This window comes from Pygoscelis adeliae, unplaced genomic scaffold, assembly GCF_000699105.1.
Source record: "Pygoscelis adeliae isolate BGI_AS28 unplaced genomic scaffold, ASM69910v1 Scaffold27, whole genome shotgun sequence".
In the NCBI taxonomy this organism is placed as follows: Eukaryota; Metazoa; Chordata; class Aves; order Sphenisciformes; family Spheniscidae; genus Pygoscelis; species Pygoscelis adeliae.
The window spans coordinates 293,627-316,335 of NW_008825410.1; the positions used below are offsets into that span (position 1 = coordinate 293,627).

At 38.8% G+C, this 22,709-nt stretch overlaps 1 protein-coding gene across 1 annotated transcript; it reads right to left on the reverse strand.

Annotated features, from left to right (window-relative positions):
- Positions 1-5,897: 5,897 nt before the first annotated feature.
- On the reverse strand, positions 5,898-16,549 carry ACN9 (ACN9 homolog (S. cerevisiae)). Its single transcript, XM_009330492.1, has 2 exons — positions 16,496-16,549; positions 5,898-6,663 (listed from the first exon to the last, which is right to left on the reverse strand). Exons 1-2 carry the CDS (start codon positions 16,508-16,510, stop codon positions 6,460-6,462), a joined length of 219 nt encoding a protein of 72 aa, XP_009328767.1. The 5' UTR covers positions 16,511-16,549; the 3' UTR covers positions 5,898-6,459.
- Positions 16,550-22,709: the final 6,160 nt, after the last annotated feature.

Consider the following 22,709-nt stretch of genomic DNA (forward strand, 5'->3'; position numbering starts at 1 on the left):
GCTGCAGCAACACGTGTTAGTCACACGTCATTAAGGCATCCAAGTCATTTGTATAAAAGGTGTTGATTCCTTCTCTCTCACAATCTGAGCAAAGTCCCACTGCATGAAATCAGCAATTAACAGCGCAACAAGAAGACAACACAATCAGGCTGAAATACAGACACATCTGAACAAACCTTATTGTACCTCAATGCACATGAAAAATGCACTTGATTTCTTTTCCAAGCTGATCTTCCAATTGACAATGTTAATTTGGAATAGCTGAATTGGACAGGAATGGCATATTTAACTCAAAATTAAAAACAAAACTGAAGAGATGAGTTTCATCATTTCCCCAAATGAGTTGTCCTTTTCACTGCACCTGAGGGCAGATCCAGCAGAATTCTGGGAGCACTGTTGCAATACCATCTGAAGTTGATGAGGTTTTCCAGTGGTACAGGATTACAAGATTTTGCCCCAACAGGCTAAGAAACTGTCATTTTAAGACATTTAGGTCACGTCCATTTTCCCACCACCCAGTAGCATGTGCTCACATTGTAAAATTAAATAGAAAGAAATAGAAAATCTCAAATCAGTTCTGATTAACAGGATATTTTCTTCAGCTTTGAGAAGTTCTTTTAACTTATTAGATCATAATCAAAGGTGACTTCACTGATGACAGCATGATATTGTTAACCTGTGCTCAAGTAGTAGAGGGGATGTACAAGGAGGGAATCCCTCTGTGAGTAGGAAACGTGGACTGTGATCACCTGAGGTCCGCAGCTCCTTACTGCCTCTCTGTAGCACCCAAAAAGGGAAAATTCAGACTCTTTTAGCAGCCAACCCCAGCCAGGCCACATGCCTAGGAGTGGATGCTGGCAGACAGCGTGCCTTGGGTTTGGCCACACACAGTTTAAACCCCAGTCTGGTTGGCAGAGCCTGTTGGAAGGATCTACCACGGTCCGTCATCCGCTTGGGTTACTCACTGATTCCTGACTGCACCATCCTGGTTTTGATATGGGTCTCTTGTAGAAGGGAAGAGCATGGCCAGTTTCCACTGCTCTGGTGGACCTTCTATGCTATAGATTCTGTACATTATTCCACCAGAGTAAAGCTAAGTGATATCCTGCCTTTGGTACAACCCCAACAGAGTACTGCCAGCTTACTTTCTGCTACATATTTTACTGGGTTTGCTGTTAACCTCTCAGGATAAACAGACACCACTATTTTAGATTCTGTGCTAGTTGTTTTTCCAGTCAAAACCAGAAATAGTAACCTTTTTGGAAAAAATGGCAAATATGTTAGCTCACTTAACAGATGATTTAGATTTCACTTCATCCCTCTAGGAGTGTAACTGACATAAAACAGAAGGCTCATCTGTGCTGGAAATGGTGTTGCAAACAGTGGTATTTCAACAAACTACTTATTGAGGGCTTTACAGTAGTAATATGCACTTGTCTCGATGTTTCTCAGCATTTATAACAAGTTCACAGATACTCAGTAACTAAAGGTCATTTTATTAAATAAGGATTCTTGTTTTATAGTCTCAAGCACATGCTTTGAAATTGGTAGAGAGCAGATTAAACACTGAACTCTCCAGACACACATATCCGTTGTGTAGGGTCATATATCATGTAAATGGGCTTGTTGAAACACCTGACATTTACTCGTAACACACACTGCTACAAGTGGCAAAACCATTCAGTTCTTAGTCATTTATACATTGAATTTATACCTTGACTTATAGCTCTCAATTTCGATGAACAAAGAATACTTTGTATTATATAACGGTTGCATCCAAATAAAATTAAATTCTGTGATCTTCATGTGCCTTAATCAGTAGACACAAACCACTGGAAAAGCTGGAAGGACTCAGCACTGTCGAGTCTGTTCCCAGGGTAGAGCTGTGGCCACTAAAACTGCTGAAAATGTTCCTACCAAAGCCAGTGGTTTTGCAGCAGCTATGTAACCTCCATGAACAAGAGCAGATCATTTACAAATGCAGTTATTGTCACTTCTAAAATCAGCCATTTGATTTGCGTCAGTCTTTACAGTGAACTTCCTGATGTGGTTCAAAGGGGAAGACTTCCCAGTACCACCATTCCTCACTGTGCGGGTCTTGGGTACCAAACGCGGGCAGACGCACGGAGTCCGGTCCAGCACCAGGACACGGCTCGGTAGGAGGTGGGTCAGGCAGTTCTGTTATCAAACAAGCCCCGCAAAACCTTTGTTGCCGCATCTATACCCTCCAGCAGGAAGGATTTACCTTGAAACCCTTTCCAAGAGGTCTGAAAATCAACAGTTAAGCAGGACGGCATGTAGAGACATCTTTTGCCCTAGAGTGGGAGGTGCCTTTCACAGTGATTCAGCTTTCACCCTTCCTCAAAGGTATGTGGACCCTCTGAGTTCACACTTGGAGTACATCAGTCTGCTGAGAGATTCAGCCCTCCCTCTGCTATTAGTTTGGCTATAGAGAGTAAAAATTAAAAGAGATAACAGGCAGGGAAAGGCATGGTACTGCTCCTTCACTAATTGTTCAATATTTTTACCTAGAAGCCAATGAAAACTTGGCTACTGGCTCATCGGTGAATAACCAGCCTCTCATAAATACATATCCAAGACGAAGAAACAGAAAGTCCACTAATAATTCAAAAAGATTGAAGTAAGTCCAAATAGCTGAGAAATTAAACTCCTTCATAAATCCTACCTTCAATATGTTAAATTATTAATTTATTTTTAAGTAAGAAACATCATGTTCTAATGGCTCTTGTTGGACAGCCAGTTAAAAAAGCATAAATCCACATCACGGAAATAATAAAACACCAAAAGAATGACATTTCTAGTTGTTCTTTTTAAGATGTGTAACTTTGTATTTTGCATATCTAAACTGGTAATTTTTAATGGGACAGATTTCTGAAGATTGTTTGCTTGTTGATAAGACTTCAGCTCGTGCCTTTTCCAGCTATCTAAAACTTCAGCTCCCTCCAACTCCTACCAGCTGCCAGGCAATCACATAAAGTGCTACCACAGATAAGGTTTAGTCAGATTAACCAGTGAATTTTATCACTCTCTCTCAGTTCTAGAAGAGCCAAATGGATTTCAGATCAACAAAATACAAAGGATCTTTCTTAACGGATAAGCTGAATAGAGAGAGGTCTTTTAAGGGTAGTAGGAGCTTTTCAGTGTTTAGTTGTGTAACAGCAATCCACACCAACACACACAGAACACAGCTTAAAACTTTGTACTCACTTCTAAAGTGATCATTTTTCTATATGTTTCATTATAAGGTGATTAGTATCTTTTATCTAAGCAACTCTTTTGCTGTTTGAATTAGCACACTGCTGGTAGTTTTGAAGTAATTTTGACGGATGCTTTCTTTTGTTCATTATCCATCAAACCCTATGTAAATTCCCCACAAAAAGTCTCCTATACCTTAGAAAAATAAATTTAGATCTGTCACTCTACCTTTCTGTGGACAGCATGAGAAGCCCATTGTCTTCCTCAACTTAACTGTCATTAACCACACTTGTAAATCAAAGAATTTCACTAATGCATGGTGGAGCTGGCATTGCAAAGCTTCTGTGGGGCCACCCGTGCCCGCCACTCGCGTAAGCGCTGCTTGGATCAGAGCATGCCTTACTATTAGCACTGGCTGTCTTAAAGCCAGCAGTCTTTGAAGGCATTTCATTCCTATTGTGGAATTTTGGCTTTTGTAAGAGTTGTTTTAAACAAGAATACAAACATTGTACACAATATGAGCTACCATTGGGAATGAAAGAAAAAAGTTGTCAGATTTACTAGAAAAGGGACCGTGGACGTAAAGACGTTTACCCTCACCTCCAACTCACTTTAGGTCTCATCATAAGCTTAAATTTTTCATACCAAATAGCAATTTTTCATTATAAATTAATTTAGCCTCTAGAAAGGTGCATTATCTAGGTACATACATGAGTAGACAGATGCGAAACAAGTATTCTAACTAGTTTCATTGAACTAACAAGTTTCATTAAATGTGTTGGAAAACGTAACTGTGCTCTAAATTGCAGTATTTGAAATAAATTTGAAGCAACTTGGATATTGACTGGAAAGTAGGCACACATGTACTAGCCATCAAGGAGTTGTGCTGGTTTTGGCTGGGATAGAGTTAAATTTCTTCCTAGTAGCTGGTACAGTGCTGTGTTTTGGATTTGTGCTGAAAACAGTGTTGGTAACACAGGGATGTTTTAGTTACTGCTGAGCAGGGCTTACACAGAGTCAAGGCCTTTTCTGCTTCTCACCCCACCCCATCAGCGAGTTGGCTGGGGGTGCGCGAGAAGCTGGGAGGGGACACAGCCGGGACAGCTGACCCAAACTGGCCAAAGGGACATTCCATACCATATGACGTCATGCTCAGCATATAAAACTGGGGGAAGAAGAGGGAAGGAGGGGACACGTTCGGAGTGATGGTGTTTGTCTTCCCAAGTAACCGTTACACGTGACGGAGCCCTGCTTTCCTGGAGATGGCTGAACACCTGCCTGCCCATGGGAAGGAGTGAACAGATTCCTTGTTTTGCTTTGCCTGCGTGCGTGGCTTTTACTTTACCTATTAAACTGTCTTTATCTCAACCCACGAGTTTTCTCACTTTTACCCTTCCGATTCTCTCCCCCATCCCACCATGGGGGGAGTGAGCGAGCAGCTGTGTGGGGCTTAGTTGCTGGCTAGGGTTAAACCACATCAGGAGTGGAAACAAACTCTGTTAACACCCAAACATTGCTTTGGTATTAAAACTGAGTAGATCTAGTGATGCAAATTACTGGTTACTGTACATTTGATGGAAGTGCAACAGAATACATCCTTATGCCCTAAACCCTGGAGTTGGATTAGATTTTTACAGATTTTGGAGTTTAAAAAGAAAAAAGCTTTAGGTACGTGTGAATGGCAGTATCAGAGACAATTTTCAAGCTTCTTGCATGCACACCCCACCCGCTTCCCACTCATGCTGGGGCAAGACCTAGGTACGTAGCAAGCCAGAAGGGAGCTGCCATTCTCTCCAACCATGCCCTTGAAGCACCAAGAACCAGGACTTGTGAACCTCAGCCCCGCAGCCTGGATCTCACCTCTGCCCTTCGATCCTGTTTGGATTAGGCCTTTGAGGCTAAAGGGTGTTCCTACAGCACAAGCAACAGAAGAGGGTGGGGCTGCCAGGGGAAGATGTAGCAAAGCAACCGTAAGTGTTCCTTACACAGGAGTCTTGCAATTGAACTTTTAACAGAAATGAGCAACCTGCAACCTAAAATCCTAGCAAAGAATTGGGAAGAGAGGTAAGAGAGAGAGAAGCAGGCTGCTCCCCAAATTGCCCATTAGGATCCAGGAGCGTAGCTTTGGCAAACAGCATGGTGTTACAACATGAGACGGATGGAAATGTGCTTACTTGTCAAAGCTGTTATCCCCAAGAGGAAAGAAATTATGTTGTCTTGAACACGCTGTAGGTAACAGACAGGGAAAGGTCCAGAAATAGAACAAAACTAATAATATAAAACTAGGTTTGGAACACGAAATGAAAGCTGTCTTTTACACAAAAAGGGGCGTCTTTTCTCTTAACAGATTAAAAAACCAGAACTTTTTTTAGTCTCGATAGTATGAATATTACAATAGGCACGCATTGTCCTGATGAAGATTTAACGTATTACAAATAAATTACTAATGTTTGTCATAAAGTATTATCAACAGGATAATTACTGTGATTGAGGAGTTTACAAATTCTGGTCTATGTAAAATATTGAATAATGTGGGATACTGAGTTTTTAAAGAGCCTTTGAATTCCAACTACAGCACAACCAACTCATGAATGGTTTTTAAAAATTTTAGATACTAACAATAATCTGAGTTTAGCTTTGAAAAAAATGCAGAATTTTCTCCATAAGCCAGTGGTTCATTCAAGGTCAATTTAATAATGAACTACATCTTTTATTTTAAAGTACATTTCACAATAAAGCTCAAGAAGAAAACCAACCTTCAATTTCAACAGCAGTTTTTTCTAATACTGCTCATTTCTTTCCGTTGAAAGGAACACACTCTAGTACCATACCTTTGTTCTTTGTCTACTGAATCCACATTAGAAAACAAATGCTAATTGCATCTTTTCCATTAAGGCAGAGGATGATATACAAACAGAAAGATGTTTTACCCTATGGGTGCCAAGATTAAAAAAAAAAAAAAAAAAACAACTTTGTTTGAAAAATGTCAGTTTACTTTTACCGAATTCTTTAAGTCTCCACCTTCCATTAGGAGAAAAAATATTGCAATTAACATAAAATTGTTGTGATTATTCCATTGTAACATTTATTCTTGCATAGAAAGCCAAATAACCAGAGACATCTGTTTCAGACAAGTTATGGCATCAGCAGCGCCCATTATTCCACAGAAACAACATTCGAGTCCAACTGGAAAAGGAAGTTTCAAAATGCTTCCGTATGCATTAAAACAACTTTTAAAATCTTTTAGTTTTTGTGTTCTGAGTCTTTAGAAATGGTGATTTTTTTATTAGGTTTGGTAGCCTCATCCATCAGTTCCTTCAGCTGCCCAATCTGTTCATCACGGAAGTCATTAAGTTTTTCTTCTGTGAGCTGGATTCCATATACAGCCTTTTCTTTCAAGTTTTGTTTGTCCTCATTAATTTGTTGCTGTATCAGTGCTGCATAGTTCTAATGAGGAAGGAATATAAAGGTCACAAAAACGACAAATGCAGGATTCAGGTCAACTTTTTTTAATACCATTTTACCATAATAACATACTCTTACTCAATCTTCTACAACAGTCTATTAATTAACACCAAATGACAAAAAAAATACACTTTTTATAAGAAAGAAAAGTTACTAGACATTTCTAGTATCCACGGTCAATTTAATGTAGCTAGTTTAAAATGCGTATCATATACGTACAGATTAATTTAATTCTGTCATATCATGTACTACTACTGAAAACAAAACAAAATTTAATTATAGATCAAATATATTTATGTAGTTATAACTACTAAAATACATGTTTTCTATCTAGCAGGATAGCAATAGGATTCACTTTGTAAACTGATACATCTGGAAAAGTATTATTCTTGAAGAAATGTATTAGAAAAAGCAATTTATAAGTAGACGAATGTCCTAAAGCCTTTCTGCATAACCACCCTCTGCATTTCTGGGAACTGATAAGGTCATTTGCACCCAGCCCTGGACTGCTCCAAAGGCGGTAGGAATTCAGCAACTGTGAGACTTCTGCCAGTTTTGGAAGAAATTAGTTAGCAAAATTAAAAGTTAGGGGAGAATAAGAAGGGACTTCAAGGACAGATACCTCCATATTGCGTCCTCATTCTCCGAAGGGAAAAAAGAAAAGGATAACCCCCTTTCTGTACTGTTTTGAACATAAGTAAGTTTGTTCAGACTTACTTTCAATCCTGTTGCAACAGAAACCATTTGGACCATGTTTACCTAAATAACAGCATTTATGTCAGTAGATAGGCAAAACAGTCAGTACGTATTACATCAATACTAGGCTGAGGACCATTATAAAAGCAAAACTTTCTCAAGGGAACAAGTGGAAGTGGCCAACAGGTCACACCAGTAATGTGGGCCTAGTTGGAAAATTGCTTTATCACCGCTTTGGAGCAATCTTTGACCATTACGACTTTTCTAAACTACAACACTCGAGGGTTTTGCAAGGACAGCAGTTCTGCAAATTTAATTCACAGCTAGCGGTGCTACCACTGACACCGCTGTGTTCAAAGCCCATCAGCATGGATCCTGTGCGCTCCCCGGCTCCCTCTGCCCAGCACCAGCCCCGCTGCAGCTCTCCAAGTAGCAGCAAGTGAATTTGTCAAAAGCCTCATGGCGTGTGTACTTACGGAAGTCAGTGAACCTACTCGGATGTCTAAAAGTTAAGCACACATTTAAACACTGGGTTGGAAGAGAGCCTAAACTTTCATTTTGCTTAAGAGGAACTTAAAAACAAACTCTACAATTAAGCAATTAATTTCAAAAGTTAATTTTTATTGGAAAAAATATAGGCTTCTCTCCTACTTTAGTAAGGTATCCTTTAAAGCACCCTTAAAGTTTCAAGCACAACTCGGAATATAGTATAAGAAACTGAACTAAAAAACCCTATATTCTGAATAAATAAGAATGATGACTGTGTTACATGGTAACACTTTTTTTTTTTAAATAAAGGATCAAACATCAGGAGTATTCAAAAGCACAGGATTATAGCATTGAGATGTAAGCATTATTTTAATTTCCAATTTCCAGCTAAAAGAAGCCTCATTATTGCATACTGAATTGTTAATCCAATTACCAGCAAAGTTACTAAAGCCACTACTTCAGCTGTACATCTAATAATTCCAGAGAAGTGGGTGAGAAGGAAGAATGTTATTCATGAGCATGTGATAAATTTCAAAATGACAACATTTACTAACATAAATACATTACATTGTTTATGGACCATGTCAAGCCTCACTAAAGTCAGCAAGATCTTACCAGTCCTGCTGCAAAGCTTAATTCATGGCTATTTAAAGAAAATAGATAGATAAAACAAACCGGGGCAAACAAAAGTAAATTTTTATTAATACAGACTCTGAACTAAACCGAATCCTCATTTCTAATAGAGAGATCTGTAGTGGCAGAACGTTGTGTTACAAGTTACCTAATAAGAGAACTAACAACAGTTTCATAATACTGAGGTTCTTCCCCACATCACCTCTCCCCTTTTTACATTAAATACGAATTCAGGAACAGTGACGCTACAGTTAATCCCTGCAGTAATCCTACACCTCAATGGTATTACCTTATGGTAGAGTTGGTCCAGGGTTTAGAAGGAACTAAATACAGTTTTTTCCTGATGACTGAACAATCAAACAGCAACAACAAGGTAAGAAACGATAATGGGTTATAAAGTCTTCAACTTTGTGATTTACAGAATTTCTTATCAAGGCAGATGGACAAATGTGATCTCTGACGCTGTCAGCAGACCAACACACCGACATGTTACACATCAACTATTCCACCTCATTCTATCTTCGAATTTCTGCACAGAACAATCCAGTCAGTATTGATTCCGGACTCCAAAAAAAGAAATTCTCATTATACCAAACAACAACATTCACAGCGTATAATTCAGAAACAATACCAAAAGCAAGCAATGTGAAACTCTCCACGTCTTATCAAGAGACCTGACTAAATGTACAAACCCCGAGAACCCCTCCATGTGATGTCCCACCAGTACAGGTTCCACAGTGGGAGAAAAGTCCTCTGGGAGCAGGGAGCAGCCTGGGGCTACTGCTGCAGGCATGGGCTATGGTACCTAGAAATAACTGAAGTCCATTTAAAGACCAGTTACAGTTTTACAAACTTTGTTGACTAGAAGATCATCTTTTCCACAAATGTCAAATTAATTACTGGTAAAGAGTCTGCAATATTTTTTTTTTTTACTCTAACATCAAAGCATCACATTTCACAAAGCATCAGCGTTAAAGAATCCAGATCTCGGAAGCGGTGGCCCTCAACAAAGCCACATCTCACAGATGCCCTGCACCCAGACACACAGCGATGGACTGTATTTCCTCATTCCTTGATGCCAGGTGTTCTGCTTCGCAGCACTCCAATGTGCTCCCATCTGGACATGTCACCGCTGGCTCTTTTTCCCCCCACTCATTTTCTAGCTGAACAAATGTTTTGTACATGCCAGAAAGCCTCAATAGTTGCGGTTTCACATTGATTTGTAATGTGAACAAAAATTCAAAATTGGACCCTGAAAACATGCTGGGTTTTGGTTGGCTCATGACAGAAAATGGAACTTTCTCACCTCATTTTACCAAAAGGCAGCAATGCACCAAAGAAAATACGTTTCAGCCTTTACAAAAGCACTGGAAAAAGATCAACTATATGGCATATCTCATCTTCTCCGCCTGTGATGCCAGATGAGGAACAAACAAAGCTTGGGATATTTAGGTGTTTAACACATTACTGTTCCCTCAGAAATTCATACTGTTATTACGTGACCAGTGATTTGTGGAAAGGTACTACATAATTTGCTGGTACATAGTTCTGTAATTTAAGATTCGGCTTCTATACAGAAAATACGTCATTTTGCTAACTGCACATGAACTTTAATATGTTGAACTCCAAAGTTCAATAATAGGTTTAAAAGCGTAATGAGAAGGAAAAAAAAAATAAAACAACCAAAAAACCAAGCTAACATTTGTTTTTTCAATAATATACCTTTGGTCACAAAATATGATGATCACAGTCCCTCTCAGGCAATAAGGAGGAGCAGCATGTTTGTGTATGCTCTTGTTTTCATTAGAACTTAACAGATATAGAATTCAACTATTTCCTAGTGTCATCTTCCCTACCAGCAGAACTGAAACAAACCCTTGCTTAGCCTTCTCAAACAAGGAAAATTACTTCGCTTCTGCCTTTCATTTTATTTTACATATAACCACATCTTCCAAATATAACAAAACTCCTTTGTCAATCATAACACAAATCCCTGGCAGATTATTCAAGGGCATCTTATTCCAATTACGGTTCGCACTCTGCTCACAGAACCAGAGACAGGAGACACAAAATGGAAGACAAGTAAACCAGCACCCTCGCAGAGCCAGGCTCAGCATACACAAGGATGGCAGAAGCACACAGGTGCTCTCCTCCCTTGCACGGATGGTCAATGCAGCAGGTCAGTCAGGGACAACCTCTGCACCTTAGGGGTTTTTTAGGTTGGTTGGTTGTTTCTTTGTAAGTAGCTTTTATTGCAATGATCCTCTGCCTGCACCAGCTGTACACTTTCTGGGCACCTACATGAAAAAAAACCCCAAAACCAAAAACCAAACCACCAGCTGAATGGCAAAAGCCTTGTATGAGACTGCCACCAGAAACAAAGATGATCAGAATCAAGTCCAAGTCAAGACAACCTCTCCTGATCATTTACCATCAAAAGACGGCTGATTTATCCAGTATTCAATCCCAGCGTGCTGGCCATCCATACCACAGACACCTTCAGAGTCCCACTTCTCCCAGTATCCATCCCAGTCTTAAAGGAAGGTAACAGTCCAAGGTGCAGACTGGCCAGGTCCCTGCATTGCCAACAGCACGTACAACTGCAGAGACACCCCAAAACTCTCCATATCACCAATGCAGAGAGGCAGATGCCTCACCTGAATGCTCTGATGCACTCCTTAGAGATGCTGGTTCTGCCCACAGATCACATTGGCGTCTACAGCATGCAAGCTGAATCCAGCCATTAGGCTCTCTTAAAATCCTATGACATGATTAAATACTTGAACCTCCAAGGGATTTCTACAAAAACACAGAAGGTGAGTATTTGCTGTAATCAATAACCACAGGGTTTTTTTATTTAAATTCACTAACTAAAGTGAATACACAGTTTTCCTCCGCTCTCTGATTCATAAGCATTCATAGAATGCACAAATTCATCAAAAGAGCAAGGGGATGGGTGACATTTGAGGTTTTAAAATACCACACGTTACAGAAAGGGTGACAGTCTTGTTGTTTTCAAAGTTGAGAAAGGATTAAATACAAAAATAAAAGCAAAAACCACACAACCAAAAGCCCCACTCCCTGACTGCCAGATGTATAGACTCCTACCTGGTTCAGTGCATGCTGATAGACATTTATCTCATATGCGAATATGAAATGATGATAGACATTTATGATTTAATCGTAAGAATAAATGGGTTAGGAGCCCATTTGCCCATTTTCACTGGGAAGAACAGTAATCATAATTTCTGTTTTCTTTGGCGGCGTCCTCAACATGTACAATGCCAGATTTTAGACAGTCGCTCCAAAAATCTCTGTAAGATTCATTCAGATAGAAGAAGTCAGGATAGGTATGTCTGTTCGCTGTAACTACGTATACAATTCACTTTCTTGCCAGTTTTTCTCTTAAAAAAAGGTCTAAAATGTTAATCTCCCTTAAGCAGTTAGAGTATAAAGCCGATGTATTCCTCCATTCCAAAAGACCACCTCCACTTGCAGTCAAATTAATGATAACAACATCACTGGAGCCAGATCAGAAAATGCTATTCCGAGACATGTTAAACAAACAGGGCACAGTCAGGCACTGAAAAACACTATCAAATTATTTTAAATTGATTTTTCTCAGGGTGACATCAAAAAACCAAGCATGGCCTGACAGGCCACCCTCATCGCTCCCTGGAAGTTAACTTAAAATTGCAGCATTTCAAATTCTGCTGCTACTAGGAGCAAAATCAAACACATGCTGCTAGGACAGAAGCGCGAAGAAACGACTGTGAACCAACAGCACAGCAAGGAACAACCTGTTATTATTGTGCAGAGATATGTTGAATGAATTATTTTATGCACGTTCAGGCAGAATTCTGCAACTGATTTACTGTATTTTCTGCTACAGAACTGTTTTGTTTGTTAAACTAATTGAGTATCAGCAAAAGACAAAATCTTTATAGAAGGGATTTTCAAGTGTGAGATACACCTCATGAAATCCCAGAGCATCTTCATATATTTTACCTGAAGCTGTAAGCATAGTTAGAAATGTAGTAACAAACCCAGGAAAATTCTACCACACTTAAGCTCAGCTTAATACACAATTTCAGTGGATATTTTCATACACTCACGTACATGTTAAGCCATAACAACCTACACTTCACCCTGTAAGACCACTTAAAATAGCCCATAAACATTTTTAAAATTGCATAAAATACAATTACTGTCAAATAAATTACCTAATCTGAATAAACAGCTATGTGAAGTCACACATCCTCTAACAGGAAAAATGTATTATCAGACAATTTCAAATGGCCTTTGTTTTTGTAAAGGACACACCATGATCACTTAAAGAGTAAGTCTTCCTCCTGCTTTTGAAAATACCCATCAAATGGTATTTGAATGGTACCAGGTAATGACATATGGCTGGCATTATCCGAGTTTCTTATGTAGAAAATTAAAATAGTAATTGCTGGGAAAAGGGCAACAGAATGAAGATGGGAATTTCTCTCTGAGGTACCCAGCACAGCAGAGGACCTCTGGAGAATAAAGATGTCCAGCTCCTACTGCAAATATTGACAGAAGGTGAAAAAAAACCTTTCTCTTCTGGCATTTAAATCACCTGAGCATCCATCACATTTGTAACAGCAAACCAGAGGCAACTCTTAGCAAGAGGAACTTGCACTAACATTCAGCACTGGGTTAACACTGCTCCTGCCGAAAACCTGAAGGATGTAGGGTGAGTGGTTACTGCTGAGTGGTTTTGCAAAAAAAAAAATTATTGACTGTAGTGAGAGCACAAGAGGGAAATCTCAAAAGATTATTCTCTTTCTGAATATGCTATAGGACTTCACATGTAACACTGGAAAACACCAACATCCAAATGGTATGAGGCCAAATGTTCCATCCACAGACACTCCAGCTCCGGTGCAGCAGACAACACTTGCATTCTGAGGCAACAGTAAGGCCTCTAAAACAGCATTGTGCTCCAGTTAAATAAAGCATTACAAACAAGTTGATCATCATAAAAATATGGTTACGCTATTAATTTAACAGACATATACAAGAAAAAACTAGCGACAAGCTTATTTATGATAGAAAGCAATGTTTTTCCTCACATTTTCTTGTTCTAGCATTTCCTTCGTTTCCAGTGTCGCAGCACAGAATCCCTCAACAAAACGTTTAATATGTACTAAGAAAGGCAGAGCTGTGCAAAGTAACACTAAGTTTTCTGGTTTCAAAACCAGGAAGATTTTCCCAGCACAGACATGTCAAAGAAAGCCATAGAACAGCCCTTCAACAGGGTGGTTTGGGCTAAGGTAGCCATAGCTGCAAAGTCAGAGACCTGAGACGGTGCTGCAGCCAGCAAAGGCTGCAACTACAGAGGTAAGCAAGCAAATACTCTTCAAGTCCTGTGTTCACCACTGCTTATCTTTAAGTATCACTTAAATAATATTCTAATCCTCTTTGCATTCACACACAAACCTCTGTCGCTCAAATTAAACATACTGTAAACTCAAGCTCTTTGGCTTGAGTGAAGCACCAGGGCTGCTAATGGAAAGGATACCAGTGGCTATACTATAGGCTACAGATTTAATTAGCTCTTCTGTTGAATGATTTATCTGTATTTTATGAGAGCAATTTGGTTATAAATGCTGCTGTTCTGAGATCTGTTTACCACCTTCTGACAGGTCCTAGACATAATGAATAAGATGCCTTAAACAAGCTAAAAAATCTGCCATTTCTGTTACATTTCAAATTTGAGCCATCCTTGATATTTTCTGTTAATAATAGAAGGGTTCCATTAAGCAGAAGTTAGGATGTAACATATTAAATAGGTACATTTTATTCAGAGGTTTGCTATGTATAAAAACACGAACACTTAAAAAACAGACTGAGTAGCTTATATGACCAGTCATAAGAACACTAAGTTGAAACTTGAAGCACATGTAAGTGAGAATCAAAAAGGGTATCAGAAAGAATACTTTATTTTTATTAAAGCTGAAACATTATTCACTCTATTTAAAAAAAAAGAGCACTTCTCAGAAATTAAAGGAAAGCACACTTTCATACAAATTTTTTAAAACTTCAGACTATGTGAAAGAACAAAAATAAACTTTTTTAAGCATTTTTTTTCTAATCCAGCAACAGTGCAAATTGTACTCCTCCCAGGATGAGATCCCTGTGCATCACCACCTCTCGAGCAGGGCAGTTGAGGAATCCCCAAAGGGAAAAAAATCCCAGAGCAGGGCTAAACCAGAGCTGGTAACTCACAGCCACTGTCCCTGCCCCTCTGCTGAGGCAGGCACTATGGTGGCACTCCTGAAAGGGAAGGAAAAACAGGGACAGCAGAGCAGCACACAGAGTTCATTTAATCACAAATGCAAAACACAAAAGGTGCAAAAATGACATGGTTTGCCAGAGGCCAAACTAGTTCCTCAAGTACCCTTCAAGACCACAAGTGTGGAGAACCCATCTCATTACGGGATACATCTCCTACCCCCAAAGAAAAACAATGCATGTGAAATAAAATCCTCCCTTTTCTAACAAATACACCCAACTGTAATTAATGAGGACCTCTAAAAACAAGTTGCATGAATAGCACCTTGGATAAGCTATTTTGTATTTCAGTCCATTATTAGATGGAAAGATTTGTAGAGGCCATTTCAACCCAAGGGGATAGTCTAGCACTCGTGATGGAATTGTCTACATCTAAACGTTACGTGTCTAAGAGATGTAGGTTGCCTTTATGCCGAGCGTCAGAGAGAGAAACTTCTGTCTTAAACATGATGTGATGACTGGATACACTGTCCTCCAGAGATGTGGGTCTCATCACTGCAAAACCAACTACGTGTCTATCTCTCTCTCGCTAGCTGTAGATGACCGGCTTCAATCAACTTCCTTCCTTTCTTATGGTAAAAGGAAAGCGTTCATCAGTTGTTTTGTTTTGTGTTTTTTTAATTACAAAAGGCAACAAAAAAAACATTTCTCCTTGAACGAATCTATAATCTCTCCCTTGGAGTTTGTTTTATCTGTGGGTAACGCTGCTGTCAGCAACATCCTGAAGTGAAACACATGATGGAAAAAAAATTGTAGTTCCTTTTCATCCTTAGAAAACTTTGAATTATGTGTATTTTAATTTCTGGGGATGAAAGACTGTGTCACGATTTCTAATTATGACGCACAGAGGTAAAACAGATTTCTCCAGGACAAAGTCACTGGATTGTAAAGAATGGGAACAACCAGAAAACTTCAAAGATTTCTAAAAGTTAATCTGAAAGGAAAAGCCAAGAGAACTTTAACAGTATCATGTTTTCCCAGGAGATTCAGGAAGGATGCTAGAATATGTGACTATTGACCAAATTTCAGGGTAGTGATCACAGTAACACAATGATGCACGTACTGTAACTATACAGAACTGTTACCACGTAAGGGTGGGTTTTTTTTGGTTGCTTGCTTGTTTGCAGTTTGGAAGGAGAGAATGAAAAATCGTTCAGCTAAAATGGAGCCAGGGAATACAATTATGTAATACTTAGTAATCAGCATGGAGAATTATTATTTGATCAGGAAGGTATAAAATGGACTACTTCTTTTGAACACAGTTTACTAATATCGTTAAACTGGAAGAAATGACATTTATTTAGAGGAATGTGAAAAAAGCTCAAGGACTAACTCAGCTTTGTTTATAGCTTAAATAACATGTTATTTTATTGTCCTTTTTTCATGTAAGACTTATGAGATCATAATTTGAGGTGAAAGTGGGAAGTCTGTGGCCTGACTGTCAAGGTAAACATATATAAATGCTATTAAGTCCAAAACAGAGCACATCAGCATTACAGTACATCAGAGTGACTTTACTGTCATTTGTGGAAAAACAAGCTGTGATTAATTCTTTCTTTCTGGATGCACAATACTTACATCAGTATTGTATATCGGGGCCAAAATCTAGGTCACTAAAAGCTTTTTGCATCAGCTGATAACAACCATAGTCTTTAAGATCCTCTCCACTTACGTTAATAAGCTTCATCTCGGGCCTTAAACAGAACGCTTAGCTCGTTCTAGGGAAGAAGAAAGGAAAAAAAAATCAGGACATACTTGAAGGAAAAACATTTAAGAAAAAATAAAATGACCAATTAGATTCTGAAAACAGAGATCAATCTGAAAAGTAGATGCAGCACAAGAAACGGGGCAGGAGGAAGAGATGGGAGGTAGAATGAAAGAGATGGTCATGCGAATGGGTTCCAATGGCTCCACAAGATCCCATCATGGTTCTCTTCCCTTGGACAGGTTGTATCATTCAAAGTGTGAGCTCCACCGAAAAAAAGACTTCGTTTATGAAAGAGTAAAAAAAAAAATTCTTCTCTGAAGTACATATCAGTATTTGAGAATCTTTTAAATTGGTACTGGAGACAAAAATACTTGGAAGAGAAATGCATTAAAAACCCTATTAGAACTTAATGTAGTTAACAATTTAAGAACAAAACATGGAAAATTATTCAGTCTGGACCTTCATCTGTAAAAAATATGATGAAATTACACTGTTACTAATACCAAACTCTAAGACTGCTGTGACTGGACAAATAAGCTACAGACCGGAAAAGTTAAACTTCTTTCAAGAACATTGTTTCATATTTTCATACAAATCCTAATAAATCCTCAGCAACTTGAACGATGGTTGTTCCTTGACTCAGTTTCTACTTTGCTTTGACATTTTATGCTGTGCACGGCAGCTCTCTGGCTAGAAAAAAGCTGTCCTGTGCACTTTTGTCTACTGCTGATGTTTTGTCTGGCAAATATTATGCTACAGTCTCACAGAATATTCAAGGTTTTATCACATGCTGTTCAATTAAAGCAGAGCAAGGGAAAAGACTGGAAGTGATAGTATCAGTTTGTTTTTAGGAACTTAACTTCCTCAATGCATCAAGTTATACTGTAATATTTCTATTTAAATATTAAGCTAGGAAATCTTGGCAAAGTGCTTCACTGCAAATAAGCCCCGGGCTTAAATATCAACACTAAGTACCGGCATTTTACCTAAAAAACCCTAAAGACTGTTTTAGCAACATAATCACACAACTACAATTAAAGCACACAATGCAAACATCACTTACAGACTCCAGCATCAATTCTTTAAATAGAGGACAAGCATCTTGAATCTGCAGTTATTTCTTTCAGAAGTATTACTTCCAGATTTTCAAGGAAGACAATGATTTCACATCTAGATATTCGCAAAAGGAAAATAAAGCCTGTTTCCAAGACAACCACATTAGTTTCCAGACTACTAAATACTAAGAACATGCAAAAGATTACATATCCCAGATGATGACACCTGAAAGACTTTCCATACCTGATGTTCTACTCAATTTATACCCCATGAAGCATTTCAAGTGTACATATATAACCAAAAGAGACTCAGTAGTCTTATTTTTCCATTACTTACATTCCTATATGCTCATTAGAGCCAAAACCTTAAACTAATACAGTAATGAAGAAAACCTCAAGTATAAACAAAAATTTAATCCGCTAATAGGCATCTTGCATTGATTCCCCTGACACCACAAATAACCCTTCTGCTGAGGGTGCACTGAATTTTTTACTTTAATGGACCTGTAGAAGAATAATATGCTTGAATGAATTAAGTAAAAAGTCATGGGCAATATTTAATATACAGATCAGAAGGTCATTAGTGTAAAAGTCTGTTCCCTCCCTCAGGACAAACAGACAGAAACTTCCCCAGTTTTAAGTGAACATATTCTACATTCCCTGTTCCAATACAATACATGGGATACTAATTTAGCAAAGCAAATTTGGTAAAAGCAAAGCAACAGAAAATACTGAGTCAAAGGCTGATTTCTTGGCCAGTCTTACCACGGGCCCTCTAGTAACAAGGGAGAGAGACAAGCCCTACCTGGGTGCTTGTGGAGGCATTTAAAACAGACGAGCAAGGAGTCATTAAAGTTTACCTACCTGCTTCTTCAACATGGCACAAACATTTTGAGGTGTGCTCTTCATAGAGCACTACCTAGGAGACTGGCCATGAGTAAAAGAAAGCCTACATACAGGTGGACTCGTATGATTTAAAAAATAAAAAAATATTGCCACTGGGAATTCTTATAAGGATGTTACTTAGATAAGTATGATGTTCAGTCTGGTGCTTTTCGAAGTCCTACTCTATAGAAATAACTCAGTGTATTTGACCACAAACGTCTGGTTACAATTCAGTCCTTCTTGCTTTTAAATAGCAGCAATAGGGCATCTCCATGAAAATAAATGCATACTGATGTAACTGACATTTTCCTTAGACAACTAACAACATACTGGTTTATATTTGTAAACTCACTCTATGGAAAGAAGGCTTATTACTGCAATTAACATGTACTTCATAGTACTTAATAAAAGGCAAAAAACATTAACTCATTAGCCTCTGTGCTAGACCCAGTGCAAATTTTTAAAGTTCTTGTTGCTGCAGCAAAAGATGCTAAATGACGCTGAAGTTTCAGACCAGACGTACACTTTGTATACACATAAACATATCTCTGTCAAATGAAGTTAATAATATAAATTGTTTAAAAAGTCTTCCATATCCTCCAAGAAATAGAACAAATCACAGCATTTCCTCCTTCTTTAGTTTTATTGCTCTGAAAATTACAACAGGAAGTTCCTTACTCTGTTTTATTTTCCTAAACTATTGTGATAACATATATGCAGCCAGAAAGTCCTCTGATATAACGGTGCAGACAAAAAAGGTCAGAGAAATTAAAAGTTCCCATTCTAAACATAATTCTAAAATTGTACTGATTTTTTTTAGCAGTTTCTTAAGGTCAAAAAACTCCAAAGCCTACAAATCTACGTATCTTACCAAGGGTTTTTAACTTGCAGATTTTTATACAATCTCTGAACTACTTCAGAAGTAGCCACAGAAGTTAACTGAAGAAAACAAATGTGTCATCAGTATGTTCAAGAGCTGCTATAAAGGAGCATGCATCTCTACTGACTACATCAGAGCCCCCAAATCTGAAAAACCCAAAAACTTCTGTAATCATCTGCAAGTCACTATCTATTTATCCCTTTATCCAATGGCTCTGACATTTAAGAGGATTTTTATAGCATCTGTCACAATACAGCAAGTATGGGCTGGGCTGTCACAGAAGACTAGAGAGATTAAGTACAAAAGCAAAAAGGAAAATTCACTGATCCGCTGAACAAGTTTCAAAATTCAATAAAGTACTGTAGAGACAGCTAATTTGAAAGCACTTCTGAAAAACTCCATAAAATATTCTGTACTGTTCTTGGTAAGATCAAATACATATCAAACTCAAGCCTGAACACATTCTCCTGTAATGTCTATACAACAAATACTTAAAAAGTAACTCACCTAAATCTTGTTCTATTCCTTCTTTTTTGTTTCTGCTGTTGCAGAAGGTTTTCCAACTATTAAAGGGGGCTTGCTTTCAATTAGCAAGTGACAGGGAAAACAGGGTAGGGGAGTAATAAAGGGATGGAAATCAAGTAAGTCAAATAGCTTAGTTGTACATACTACATTTTGAAATGAACACTCAGTTAACAAAAACTTAAGCTTTCACAACAAAAATCCAGACTGCCTACTTATTCCTAAAAATTCTCACCCACCTAGAACCTGTCCTTTTTCTCTGTGCAACCACAGGCTGTCTGATCCCAAGCAAAAATATGTGTTGAACTGGAACAGAAGGTAATTTACCTTGCCTGTTAGTTCTACTTGTATGTCAAAAACCCCCAAGATAAACTGCCTCTGCTGTGAGTTAAGTGGTACCATTTAATCATTTTGGTATTGTACATCCACATCCGCTCAGATGCTCTCTCCACACTAATACAATGATACTTTTATCATTAGCATCCATGTCAAACTGCTGCACTGTTTGTTTATACTATATTAAGAAACAAGTCCTTTTTCTACTGTATATGATCAGGAAAATAAGTTTTCAAACTGACTATATAATAAGTTCTAGAAAAATCTCTGGTTGCCATCCATTGGTGATGCAAATAAATAGGTTTCTACCAGTCAGAGAATACTAAAACTATTCAAGAGGTTTCACTTGTGTTTCAAGACTTTTCAACATCAAGGAATTATCTCAACTTACATTTGCATGGCTTTAAAATGACTCTGGACTTGTTTAATGCAATGCAATGCTATATGAACAGTAAAAACTTGAATTATTTTTTAGTTGTTTATATGTCTTAATGAATTTTGATTGCTAGCCAAGAAAAATATGGAAAAGAAAGTCTTGTGTACATCTGCCCACAAGTAGGCAGTTACATGAGAATCAGGATAACTTCTTGTCTCACTCTCCATTCTGCAGGATGGCTTTTAGAGCTACCTATTTAAGGTAAACTCCCAATTAAGCTACTCTGCTTTTCAATTTAGTCACATGATTCACTATAGAGTTAGGCCAAGATAGTAAACAGGAAAAAACTCTCAAACAAGTTGCCTGAAGACACCAGCAGAATATTCTTGAATAACATTTACATCACCTACCACCCAGTGATGCTTTCCCCTTGAACCACACTGATGATAAATTATGGGGTCTTCATGAGCAGGGGTTTATTTCAGTCTTAAGGGGGGGATGAATATTAGCATGCTTTGCTGTCCTGCAGAATGTTCCACGTGCCCCTGAAAAAAAATCATGCTCACTAAATTGGGGCGGGGCGGGGGGGGAGGAGGAAATCCTCCCAGTAACATCAATCCCATTGCATTTGTGAAGCCGCCAGTCCAGGGGAGAGTTTAGACTAGTCAAACTAAATCTGGTTAGTGATGTACTGGAAACTCCTCCCGCTCACCAGTATCATGATGCAGCAGGTGAGCACAGCATGCAGATGCAGCAGGTCACAGCTCTGAGCACTGGCCCTGCAAAGGAAGGCATCGGATTGCGAGGGTTCCTCTACCATCCCAGCACACGTCCCATTTCTATCACAGAAAAGATGGGTAGACTAGAATAAACAGTTGTTAACAGCAAAACCCACTTGTGGGCTGCTTGCTGAACTGTCCCTATGGGCTAGACATTGAAGGCATCTGCACGGGCTGGTCCCAGGGCCATGGTCAGGCATCACTTTGGTGTCCTGACCATACTGCGCTTCCTAGCTCACCCCAGCTCCCTGTGGATCTCTGACCCACAGGCACGTGCACTACAGTAAATTCAACCACAAAGTCCACCTGCTGCTATAGTGCAGGACTAGCCTTTACTACTGAGCGCTGCCCTAGAAAACCAGACTAAAACATAACTTACCTTCTCTATGTCAAAACATAACGTTTTAACATGAATTTTTAATTTCTTAAAAGAGGAAAACACTGAAAACAAGACTACACCAATGGGGAGGGGAGTAATGGGATCATTTGTATTCTACTGTATTTGTTTCTGAGAAAAATACAACAGATCTCCTCACCTTCACTGAACTGCTTGCTATATCCACTATAGCAGTGATTTTACAAGTAACAGCTTTGCAAAACATCTTCCTTTGCAGAACCCAGCTTAGTAATGCTTTATTTCATCAGGTGGGTGGAGAATTTCCCTGGGAAAGTTCTGCCACAATTGCTGTCAAAATTATCATACCTATTTTAAATATCTTTAGGATCCTATCTTCTCTCAAAAAGGCTGCCTACAAGCAATCTAATCACAAATGAAAACAAACAAAAAAGTCCCATTACTCAGGAAAAAGGAAACCTTTGGCAAGTAACTTGGTAACTTGCCAGGGATAGATGCATCACTGTACCAAAAGCTTTAATCAACAAATGGGATATGCTAAATAGTACAAGGGGTCATGAGAACTTCATCTCACACAACAGAATTGAACATCTGAAGATGAAAAAAAAGACAAAGCCAAATAAAAGTGCTCATTCACACTGCAATTAAATCCATTACACACTGTTGCATGCTTTCTGCTAGACTACTAAATTCAAGTGAAGCACTGTTAGGTATCAGTCTAGCTAATGCATCCTAAAATTGTAATGCCATGAAAGGGCAAAGTAGGGAAGTGATCGTGCCCCTGTACTCGGCACTGGTGAGGCCGCACCTCGAATCCTGTGTTCAGTTTTGGGCCCCTCACTACAAGAAGGACGTTGAGATGTTGGAGCGTGTCCAGAGAAGGGCAACGAGGCTGGTGAAGGGTCTGGAGAACAAGTCTTATGAGGAGCGGCTGAGGGAACTGGGACTGTTTAGCCTGGAGAAAAGGAGGCTGAGGGGAGACCTCATCGC